We start from the raw sequence: 12,263 nt of genomic DNA, 5'->3' as shown, positions 1-12,263 counted from the left end.
ACCCAGACCATATGATTATGGTGGCATAAACCTAAAATACAACGTAAATATAATGGCATGATCCTAATATACAAATATAAATATCAACCAGTGAATTAAGATATACTATAAACATTATATCTAACTACTACATATGTGATTTGTGAGTAAAATTGGAATTTAATTTATATTACAGGCTACAATTTATGAAATTATGTGATTCTACAATATATATTTAATGACGTATGCGCATTGTGGATCATACAGTATATCGACTGTCGCAACTTCAATGCTGTCTGTGTTTAAGTGACACAAATATATATATGAGAGAGAGAGAGCATTATCCTAATTCCCTTACTATCTGTATATGTTTAAATGACTCAGCTGTTATATCACTATATGGAGGTCTAGAGGGTGTCAGAGGAGATTTGTTAGTTCCATTTGATGGGTTAAATACACAATATATTATATTAATCCATCAGTTTCTTAATGTTATCATCCATATAAACGTTCGGTTTGGACTGGCTGGTATATCAAATGAAGGCAGTATACAAAAAACCCTCATTCAGGCCCTTTGCGTTTAAGGTTTATAATCTATATATCCACCTGGCCTCCTCCTGAAGTAGTTTCTGGACCAAATTACCACTTTTGGGGGCCTAGTTTTATTTTTGAAAGACCCCAGAATTTTAGCACATCAAGATTGTTGTTGTGTACATGAGATATGTCTATACAGAGAAGTGTCCTTTTTCGTATTGATGGCACTTATATGTCCGGAAATAATAATTCTTAATTCCAGCACCGTTTTCCTCCCCACATACAGTTTCGGGCAGGTGCAGGATGCAACTATAGTTTAAAAAAAAAAAAAAAAAAAAAGTCCCTGATGACATATTCACGTTCGGCCACTGGATTTCTGAGTCTTCGGTAAGTATTTGGAGAAGTACAATTTCCACAGGGAAATGAACCAGTTACTTTTGGTTTCATCCATGGTTCGTTGTCCAACTGTGTGCTAGGGAGGAAGCCGTGAACTAATTGGTCCCTAAGATTTTGTCCCCTCCTATATGTCACACTTGGATAGGGGAGCAAGACATTGTTCAAATCCGAATCACTGGTGAATATTCTCTAATGCCTTCTGAGAATCTTCATTAAAAGTTGGTGGCTCCTATCGTACGTGGCAATACACCAGATTGTCTTGGTCTCGGGTGAGGAAGTATCTCTGTTTTTCTGTAAAAGGCGATCCTCTCTTTTTTGACTTTTTGCTCGATTGAAGGCCCTCTTTAAAGATTTTCTTGGGTAACCTCTCATCCTAAGGTGTTTATACAAGTCATCTGCCTCCCTCTTGAAGGCCTCCTCTGTAGCAGTTTCTTCTGGCCCTCAAATATTGTCAAACAGGTATTCCATTCTTCAATGCTGTTGGATGCCAGCTGGACCAATGGAGGAGGCCATTTGTAGAGGTGGGCTTATGAAATATATCCATCAGAATGCGTCTGTCCCTGTCCTTACAAATCTTTAAATCCAGGAAACAGATCTCACAAGGAAGGATCTCAATACGGTTGTCATTTAGTTTATTAACGAATTCAAGAAAGACTTGCTTGTCTCCTTTCCAAAACAGCAGGACATCATCGATAAATCTGCCCCAGAATGAAATATGCCTTGAGAATGATGAGAAAGTCTCTGAAAACACAATTTGGTCCTCCTAACAATAAATTAGCAAAGGTCGGTGTGCAAGGCGTGCCCATTGTGGTACCTTTCGTCTGATGATAAAAAGTACCATTACATAAAAAATAATTGTGCGTAAGTATAAATTTCAATAATTCCAAAACAAAAAGATTGTGTTTGTGAAAAGATGTGCTTTTTGTATCGAGGAAAAATTTGACTGCTCTAATACCCAATTCGTGTTCGATGTTACTATATAGAGCCTCCACATCGAGGCTAGCCAACGTGGACACCGTCAAAGTGATATCATTAATTTTCACAAGTACATCACTTGTATCTTTTATATAAGATGGCAACTATGTAACGAACGGTCTTAATAAAACATCCACGTATTCACTCTCAGATTGGGTTAGAGAGTCATTGTCTGAGACTATTGGTGTTTTGTTCTTGTGCACTTTTGGAAGTGCATAGAACGTCGCAATTATTGGATTCCTATTATATAGGAATTCAAACTCTTCCTTCGATATAAGACTCTGATCCTTTGCCTTCTTCAATATGTCATGTAGTTCAGTGAGGTACTTGTTTGTGGGATTTTCTGATAGGATCTCATATGTTTTATCATCCATTAGTAATCTCTCCACCATTTGATCATATTCTATCCTATTTTGGATCACAATATTCCCTCCTTTGTCACTAGCTTTTATGACAATGTTGTTTTTAATTCATCAAGTGCACATACCTCCTCAGATGTCAAGTTTGCTGGATTTGCATCTGTTTCTATTCTCAGGTTATTAATCTCCTGAGTCACCATATCCACAAATGTTTCAGTGTTTTTATATTGTAAGAAGGCTGGGGTCCATTTGGATCTCGGCTTAAGATCTGTTAGTGGAGGTTCAATCTCAGATACAAGGACCTCACTTTCTACATACAGACTCTCCAGAGTACTTTTTGTCTGTTGTTCCTTCTGGATCAGTTTATTAGTGTCATAGGTAGTGCTCAAAAACTGTTTGTGCAGTGCCAACTTCCGTGCAAATAAATTAATATCTTTTACGCAGGTAAACTTATCCAACTGTGGTACCGGTGTGAATGCGAGTCTTTTTTGTAATAATTTAATTTGTGTTTCCGTTAGTGACATTGTAGACAAGTTAATCACTTGAGCCATTTTGTATTCCTCAGCCAATATGTTTACAGCACTCACTCCTGTTTGGGGGGGGGGGGGGGGGGAGGGGTAATATCATCTTGCATGGTAGGGCCCCCTCTTCCTAGGGTAGGATAGACCCCCATATTCTCCTCTACTTGGCATTGAATCCCCATTTTTCTCGGTCCCTCAGTTGGACACCAATTTGTCCTAAAAAAGGGGAGCTATGGGTGGTGTTGCAAATAGGCTTGTATTTGTCTGTCCTGCCGCTGAATTTACCGATGAGCCTACTGCTGTTGCCAGGGTAGCCGGTACATTTGCTGCTGTCCTTACTGCTCCCTGGGTCGATGTTCCAGCATACCGTGGCAGCTGCGCTCCAGTAACAGAGGCACTGGAGGATGCAGAGCCATCTGGGGCTGAAAATTCCCCATTTTGTGCTAGACTGAAGCATTCTGATGGATTCCCCACTTTTTTGTGGTTGCGATATTTATGATATCTAACCTTTCTTCTTGTCCCACCTTTATTGGAACTTGTTACACTTGTTGCTTCTGTACTAGTCGGCTAAGATTCAGAATAATTTGTATATCTGGTATTTCTCACTGGAAAATTATTTTTATATTTCCAAGTATATACACGGTCTGTGTCAAAGTCCAATTTGTCACGAATATATTTACGATGTTTCCTTTTCTTTTATTTCCCCTTTTAGGTTGTCCAAGCTTTTCTGCAGCCTGGATTCCTGATTTTCAAAATCTGAATGTTGACTAAAGGTTCTAAGAGTATCTCTTATTTCCTGATTTTATTGTTCTGAAATGCGTTCAAAATATTGTTTCTCGTAATCGACCATGTATCTAATAAGTCTCAAAGAGCTCTCAGTGAGAGTCCTATCCCATCCCTTAATAAATTCCAAGTCATCAGTATGGGTGTTTTGTCTTAATGGGCTCCTCAGGCCCTTATACACTATCTCTTCACCAATGTAGGTTTCTAAACTGGCTATTTCTCACTATGAACGATAGTACTGTATCTGTACTGTAGGTTTTACTGAGGTTTTTAAAGCCCGTTTGTATATCTGTAATGTTTAATGGAATCGTCTGATTTGAGAATACTTGACTAGCTTCCAGTGATAAACAATCCTTATTAATTCCCTGTGCCAAAAAAACTGCCATCACATAACCATTAAGCAGGAGAATTTCCTTAAGGGCTAAAAATTTAAACAAACACACACTTGGGCCCTTTCTAGGACCTCAGGATAATTACTGACAACAAATAAGGGTACTTTCACACTAGCGTTCTTTTCCGGCATATAATGCCGTCAAAAGGGCTCTATGCCGGAAAAGAACTGATCAGGCATATCCCAATGCATTCTAAATGGATAGAAATCCCTTCAGTTTGCATCAGTATGCCTTCCGTTCAGTCACTGTCAGGCGTTTGGCCAAACATAATACTGAAGCATGCTGCGGTATTATGTCCGTCCAAAATGCCTGATCAGTCGCCAGAATGCCGGATCCAGCATTAATTCCCATTGACTTGCATTAGTGCTGGATCTGGCATTGCAAAACAACTGAAGGACGGATCCACAGACCGGGAAAACTGTGAAAAAGACTGCAAGACGGATCCGTCCATCCGCATGACAAGCGGAGAGACGGATCCGTTCTTGCAATGCATTTGAAGACAGATCCACACCCGGATCCGTCTACAAATGCTGTCAGTTGTCACACTGATCGGTGGATCCGGCAAGCAGCTCCGACGATGGAACTGCCTCCCGGATCAAGTGAAAGTAGCCTAAAACGGTCCTCTGAACAAAAAATCCTTTTAGGGGTCCTAACTATATATGTATCTAAAACTCCATCTTTTATTATATTCACTTAAAACTATTATAGAAAAGAAAAAATGTGTATGATTAAAATTATCAGAACTAAGCAGAGGGTATCCGTTTTAAAACCAGTATATGGCAGTACTAAGATATGTGCTTTTTGTTGTAATTCTATGTTTAATAATAATAAATTATGCTTATTGAAAACGGAGCGGTGTGTAGTTTTTTTATTATTATAATATCAACACCTCTATATATAACCTTTTCATATATTCACTTTTGCACCCTATATGGTATTGCGCTGTATAGTGTAATGTGCTGCTGGTAACAGCAACAATATGTTCTATATCGCATAATAATAACACACTGTTCATCCCTTGAAAACAGTGTTTATTAACAAAATAGTGCTATAAAATAAAGCACTGAACGGACTACTGTTCTACTAACATAGCAGTGGATTACAAATGTGTAGGTGATAGTACATCAACCGAGCAATATCGCTGTGGAATCACATTGCTAATAACCACCCCCATAATAACCACCCCTAGAACATATTGTTGCTGTTACCAGCAGCACATTACACTATACACCACAATACCATATAGGGTGCAAAAGTGAATATACAAAAAGGTTATATATGGAGGTGTTGATATTATAATAAAAAAACTACACACCGCTCCGTTTTCAACAAGCAGCATTTATTATCAAACACAGTGTTACAACAAAAAGCACATATCTTAGTACTGCCATATACTGGTGTTAAAATGGATAGCCAAATAGCAGTTTTAAGTGAATATAATAAAAGATGGAGTTTTAGATACATATATAGTTAGGACCCCTAAAGGGATTTTTTTTGGTCAGAGGACCGTTTTGTTGTCTTTATAGCATTGAGCATCAACTCACTGTACTCACTGATGTAATTGTACATGACAGGGTGCAAAGGGGTTAGTGACCATGATGAAGAGGAGGAGGGTCATTAATGAAGTAACAGTTTCTAAGCATAAACAAAACTACCAGGAATGGGGTAAAGTACACATTAATATAGAAATTACATTAACACACAACTGATAATGATATAATAAATATGTTTAAAACTAAAGCAAAGGTTGTTTAAAAGAGAAGTGAAGCCTGTGGACAAATGCCCTTCACTAAAAAGAGGCATTCATAAAAGTATATGACATAATAGGTTATAAAACCATCTGTGACACATGATCTAAGGAAGTGCTTTTATCTAGTAAGTTCATTAAAGATAATGGACAGTGGTAAATTCCAGCAGAGTCCAGATAGGGCAGGTGTATTTTCCTTCATAAACAGCGCCACTCTTATCCAGAGACTGGTACTGCCGCTCAGCCACACGTGAGGTGCTTTCTAACTTTGTACGATACTTGGGAATTACTCGAAGCAATAGTTGGCACGTGTACAGATCACCCAAGGAACGGGCAAACTGCTCATTCTTCAGGCTATATCACCGGTCATGTGGACACCTAAATATTAGTTTCAGGGCAGCAGATGGTGCAGTGTAAGGCCTCATACACATGACCGTATGTATTGTGCGGTCTGCAAAACGCAGATCTTCAAAAAAATATGGATGACGTCCGTGTGCATTCCGTATTTTGTGGAATGGAACAGCTGGCCCCTAAAAGAACAGTCCTATCCTTGTCTGTTATGCAGACAATAATAGGAAATGTTTTTTGTTTTTTTTTCCCCGGAAAGGAATTGCAGACGTACGGACATGGAATGCACATGGAGTAACTTCCGTTTTTTTTTTTTGCGGAGCCATTTAAATGAATGGTTCCGAATACGATCTGCAAAAAAATGGAACGGACACGGAAAGAAAATACATTTGTGTGCATGAGCCCTAAAGAGGGATGTGCTGCCCAGACACAATGAATCTGTATGGGGATTGCAGCAGCCATTGCTCGTCCCCACACAGTAGAGGTGATTACTTTACGTAACTGCAGCTCCCAACTACCCTGACGAGCAGGCAGTTATCAGGAAGGAATACAATAGCCATTATATTAAATACCTGTATGCTATTCTATGTCAAATTAATTAGATTGGCAATAATATAATAAAATAATATTAAAGTTGTAATTATGCAACGATGTACAAGTCGCATAATGGAAAAGTGACTTAGAAGAGAAGGTGAGACTAAGGGCAAATGACGCCTTAAATAATTGGTCATATATCTGCATGCATGGAGGTAGACCAAGCTGTAATGCATAGTGAGAAAAAAGGGGTTATCCTACAACAAACATATATCACCTATCCACAGGACAGATGATAAATCTATAATCACTGGGGCCCCCATCAATAACTAGAATGGGGTTCTGAGCCCTGTTCGAGGGTAGTTCAAACAGAGAGGTAAAGCACGTAGAAGATCTGGTCGGCATTCGGGCTTCTGGCGGTGCACATGGAAGGGATGTAGTGCAAGTGGAACAAGTTATCCCGGCAGTTGCTCTTCTTCAATATGCTTAATAAAGCAATACAGCATAAGAATATGCTTTTATTACGCTATATTGGTTTATTAAGCACACTGACAAACAACGAGTGCCGGGATAACTTGTTTTCTAAATGCACACAACCCATCCATTCAAAGTCTGTGAAACTTTTTAGAAAACAATGTAATCCTAGCACTTGCTCTTCTTCAATATCAGATGGGCGGGTCTAACACCCATCACACCTGACAATCAGCTGGTTGAAGGGAGGCCATGGGCCGTGCCATCGCAGCCTTCCCTTCATTGTTTACCTGCTTGCCTTTGACATCACAGCGGTGAGTAGGTGTAATTACAAGACGTCCCATTCACTTCAATAGGACGGCTCGTTCCTATACACTTGTAGATAAGTCATCAATAAAAATATCTTGGAAAACCCCTTTAATAAAGCAATATAGCATAATAAGATAGAGATAGCTAAGCACTGTACTCTGCAACCTCCGTCAGCCCCATAGAATGAAGTGGTAGCTCGAATGCATCACCACCGTTCCTTTCAAATTGCACCTTAACGGGGGTTTAGAACCCCATTCTAGTGATCATGTGGTGCCACTAGCCATCGTACATTTATCAACTATTCTCAGGTTAGGTGATTGTTTTTGATGCAGGCTTCCTCAGTTAAAGTGGCAAAAACAAAGAATAAATGGAGTTATGGTTCATCCCAGATAAATGACGCAGAGTAATGCAGCAGCAGATCTCATTGAAGGTCCCATTTTTGTACTAGACAAGCAACTTTACTCGTGTTTTACCCACAAGTGTTCAATGTGCATAGTGAAATGTAAAGAAAAAACCTCGGATTTTTTTAAATTCACTATTACTAAACACTAACCTGGCAAATGTACTGAAAACCTATTACTACAGGGCAATATGTTTATGCTGATAACACTGCTTTTTAGGGCCACATTCAATGGTTGTCAACATGTGGCCATAGCCAGTATAGTGTATCCTGTATACCAATGTGTATAGTGTATACCAAACATCTGTCACAGTTAGGCATCGGCTCTGATGCTGGTGATACGGTTTTTCATGGAAACTCACCTCAGATTTCTCAAGTTTGTTCTGAGCTTCTGCTTGAGCAACAACTTCATTCATATTTGTCTCCAGAACCATCCCACCCATCACCATTTCATGCAAAATATAATGTACCTGCAGGCAGAGGAGAAAACCATCACTGATTGTAAATCTACCATTATGTTTTCATCCTTTGAGGAAATGGTGACTTTGGAGACTTTTTTTATTTTTTTCCATTTACATATGAGGTCTGTTTTTTTTTGTGGGGCAATATGTACTTTCTTATGGCAGCTTTTACTTTTGCTTACAATGTAGAGAGAAGCTGAATTTTTTTCCAAATGGGGTGGAATTGAAAAGAAAAAAAAATGCAATTCTGCCACAGTTTTAGGGGTTTAATTTTTATGGTGTTTCCTATGCAGTAAAATTGACCGGTTTATACCTTTTATTCTCTGGGTACTTTGATATCATTTGTATAGTTATTCTACTGCACAGCTTAGTATCAGTCCCAATCAGAGATAATGGAGCACACCATGCTCTCATAAGCTGCCACACAGTGGAGAAGGAGGGAGAGTGTCTCCTCACTGTGACATGGCTGCCCACTGCCACCCATGAAATAACTAAGTGGCCCAATAGGGGAGTAGAGAGAGAAACTCACTGCAGTCCTTGCGGTGCTAGATGCTCACAGATTAAAGGACTTTTGATGACGTCATTGCCATGTGACCAGTAAGATGCACTTGTTACTGGTCACATGGTGATGACATCATCAGAGGCCCTTTAGCCTTCAACATCCAGAAGGATCTTGCTGCGGGAGAAGTTTCCTGCTATTTCTACAGGTATGTGCTTCATGCTATATGTCTGTATTAATGAGAGGCACGTGGTCTTATCACTTTACTAACTCCGTGTTCCTCACATTAATAGTAACAGTGAACGCATCATGTACCTCATATAATGGGCAACATGGGGTTAATGACGGTGTCACTATTAATACGAAGCACATGGAGGTTGAAAACTAATAACACCATATGTCTCACATTAATAGTAGCCCCCTCATATACCTCCTCACATAATGGCAACATGGGGTTAATGTGAGGTACATGATAGGGTTACTAACTATTAATGTGAGGCGCATAGATGTCCAAATTGATAAAACCATGTGCCTCACATTAACAGTAAGTACCTCCATCATGTAACTCATATTAACCCCATGTTGTCCATCATGTAAGGAGGGCAATCGATACTTTGAAGAAAAAAATAACACAGAAAATACATATTAGCTTCATATTGCTCAGCAACATGAGGTTAATGTGGGGGTATATTATGTGTTTTTTTCTTTGCATTGTATCGAATGGTATTAAGTATTGCAGTATTTTTTCTTGGTATCAAATCAAAATTTTGGTTGACAACTTCTACTGAGGGCACTATAGAGGACATAAATACTACTGAGGGTATTATGGTGAGCTGTATTACTACTGGGGGACTATGGGAAACATAATTACTAGTATAGGCACTATGGGGGACATATATACTTCTGGGACACAGTGGAGGACATTACTATTGGGGCACTATTACTACTAAGGGTACTCTGGAAGAGAATTATTACTATTGGTGGGACTTTGGGGAGCACTATTGCTATGGGCACCCTGGGACAATATCATCTTGGCACAATTATTTTTGGGAGGCACTGTATTTACAGCACTATTACTATCAAGTGCACTATTTGCTGTCTGCAATTATATTTTAGGGCGCTGGGTGACAAGTATTGAAGGAGGTACTATAGTATAGTAGTATAGTACTGGGGAGCACATCAGGCCCAGCATTGGGGGTGACAGGACAAGGTGTTGAGAAGGTGGGGGAGAATAATGAAAAAGTAGGAAACCAAGATGTCTGTATGTCAAACTCTGCAGAGACAAGACATGGCTTAAAGAAGTAATTATGGGGTTCTGGCCGAACGGAGAAGGTGAGGAAAGAACATCAGATGAGACAAGAGAACCTGTCACCGCTCCTGACATGCCTGCTTTAATAGCTACATGCATTCCCCATGTAATAACAATTCTGGAGCATCTATTCTTATGTCTCTATGTTGTGCCATTCCTTTATTATTTCTACTAGCAGTTTAACTGAATTGCTAGCAGTCTGCAGTAAGGGTACAGAGGGGAGGTAACCAGTTGAAGGGGGGGGCCTGCACAGTCTCACTTAATCCAGTCCGTGCTTCCATTCTCAGACTGTGCAGGTACACCCCCCCAACTGGTTACCTCCCCTCTGTACCCTTACTGCAGACTGCTAGCAATTCAGTTAAACTGCTAGTAGAAATAATAAAGGAATGGCACAACATAGAGTCATAAGGACAGATGTTCCAGAATTGGTATTACATAGGGAATGCAAGTAGCTATTAAAACAGGCATGTCAGGAGCGGTGACAGGTCCTTTTTAAGCCTGTGAATGGATAGTTGGCTGCCAGCATGGGTTAGCTTCTTCCATGCAGTGACTGAAGTTTATGAGCTACTTGCTTTTACCATATAGAGACTGTAGTCTATATCAATGGTTCTTAACCTTTTCACTTGTGACAAGAAGTTTGAACAGAGTACCCCCCAAGGAAGAAAAAAGTAAAATATTAACGTCAGTAAGTCTATTCACTTGTATTGGAGATACTGCGCTGAAGGACGAGTTTATTTTAAAGGGTCAGTGTTGTTGTATGGGTATTTGCAACTGGGTGCAGGCTGGCATGCGAAAGCGTGTCACTATACAGGTATTTTAGCTGGTTAGAAAACCGCTTACCTGTAGTGAAGACTTGAATTGGCGTGCTTTTGTCTGCGTCCCTGTAGTTTAGGTAAGGAGGCTTTTTTTCTCCTCCTTCCCCCTTATGTTCTTTGTACTTCTTTGTTGCTTTGTCGCTTCTGTTATTGGTTTGTATTTTCTTTCTTTATCTTTTTCTTTCTGTTTTTCTTTGTCTATCGATGCCTCAGATCAGGATATGATGAGATAATCCAGCTGTAGGATGGCCCGGCGTGCTGTCTCGTGTCCCGGCCGGTGGCACGCTGCAGCCGCAGGTGGAGGTGTGTGTAGGGGAGTGGTTGGCGCTCACTTGGAGTTAGTTAGTGACGTCACTGAAGCGGTCAACGCTTGACCGCTTCAGTGACGTCACTAACTAACTCCAAGTGAGCGCCAACCACTCCCCTACACACACCTCCACCTGCGGCTGCAGCGTGCCACCGGCCGGGACACGAGACAGCACGCCGGGCCATCCTACAGCTGGATTATCTCATCATATCCTGATCTGAGGCATCGATAGACAAAGAAAAACAGAAAGAAAAAGATAAAGAAAGAAAATACAAACCAATAACAGAAGCGACAAAGCAACAAAGAAGTACAAAGAACATAAGGGGGAAGGAGGAGAAAAAAAGCCTCCTTACCTAAACTACAGGGACGCAGACAAAAGCACGCCAATTCAAGTCTTCACTACAGGTAAGCGGTTTTCTAACCAGCTAAAATACCTGTATAGTGACACGCTTTCGCATGCCAGCCTGCACCCAGTTGCAAATACCCATACAACAACACTGACCCTTTAAAATAAACTCGTCCTTCAGCGCAGTATCTCCAATACACTTGACTACTTTTCCAGCGCGGCAGGTTTGTGTGGTCCCTGCCGCGATACTGCTGCTTCTGGCATACAGCTCCCACTGAGCGCCACCCCTGCAATTCTTTTATCCTACTTAAGTCTATTCACTTACTAATGTATTGTTATTATCCATATTGCTTCCTTTGCTGGCTGGATTTATTTTTCCATCACATTATACACGGCTCGTTTCCATGGTTACAACAACGCTGTAATCCAACAGCGATGGTCATGCTTGCAGACTATAGGAAAAAGTGCCTTCGCCTCTGGTGGCCGGGACTGTGGGAACTCACATCAGCTAGTGCTTTTTTCTATAGTGGGCAAGCACAGCCACCACTGATGGATTACAGGGTGGTTGTAACCATGGAAACAAGCCGTGTATAATGTGATGGAAAAATAAATATAGCCAGCCAAGGAAGCAATATGGACAATCACAATACATTAGAAAGTGCCTTATATTGACTTTCTGTACATGATAAATGCTATTTGCTGAAGTGACACAACCCCTTTAAAGGGGTATTCGGGTTATGTAAAATTAACCCCATTCACAGCATAGGCAAAAACTATT

At 40.3% G+C, this 12,263-nt stretch overlaps 1 protein-coding gene across 1 annotated transcript in view; it reads right to left on the bottom strand.

Moving 5' to 3' along the window:
• LOC122927566 (AP-3 complex subunit sigma-2) overlaps positions 1-12,263 on the bottom strand; it is an 88,450-nt gene that overhangs the window by 9,977 nt on the left and 66,210 nt on the right. Inside the window, exon 5 of the mRNA XM_044279510.1 lies at positions 8,111-8,218. Coding sequence (XP_044135445.1) covers positions 8,111-8,218 — 108 coding nt within the window. The remainder of the gene's footprint in view (positions 1-8,110; positions 8,219-12,263) is intronic.

The sequence above is a fragment of the Bufo gargarizans genome, chromosome 2 (assembly GCF_014858855.1).
Source record: "Bufo gargarizans isolate SCDJY-AF-19 chromosome 2, ASM1485885v1, whole genome shotgun sequence".
Lineage (NCBI taxonomy): Eukaryota > Metazoa > Chordata > Amphibia > Anura > Bufonidae > Bufo > Bufo gargarizans.
The sequence above is the reverse complement of the archived record's forward strand: the minus strand, read 5'-3'. Positions and strand labels throughout refer to the sequence as shown.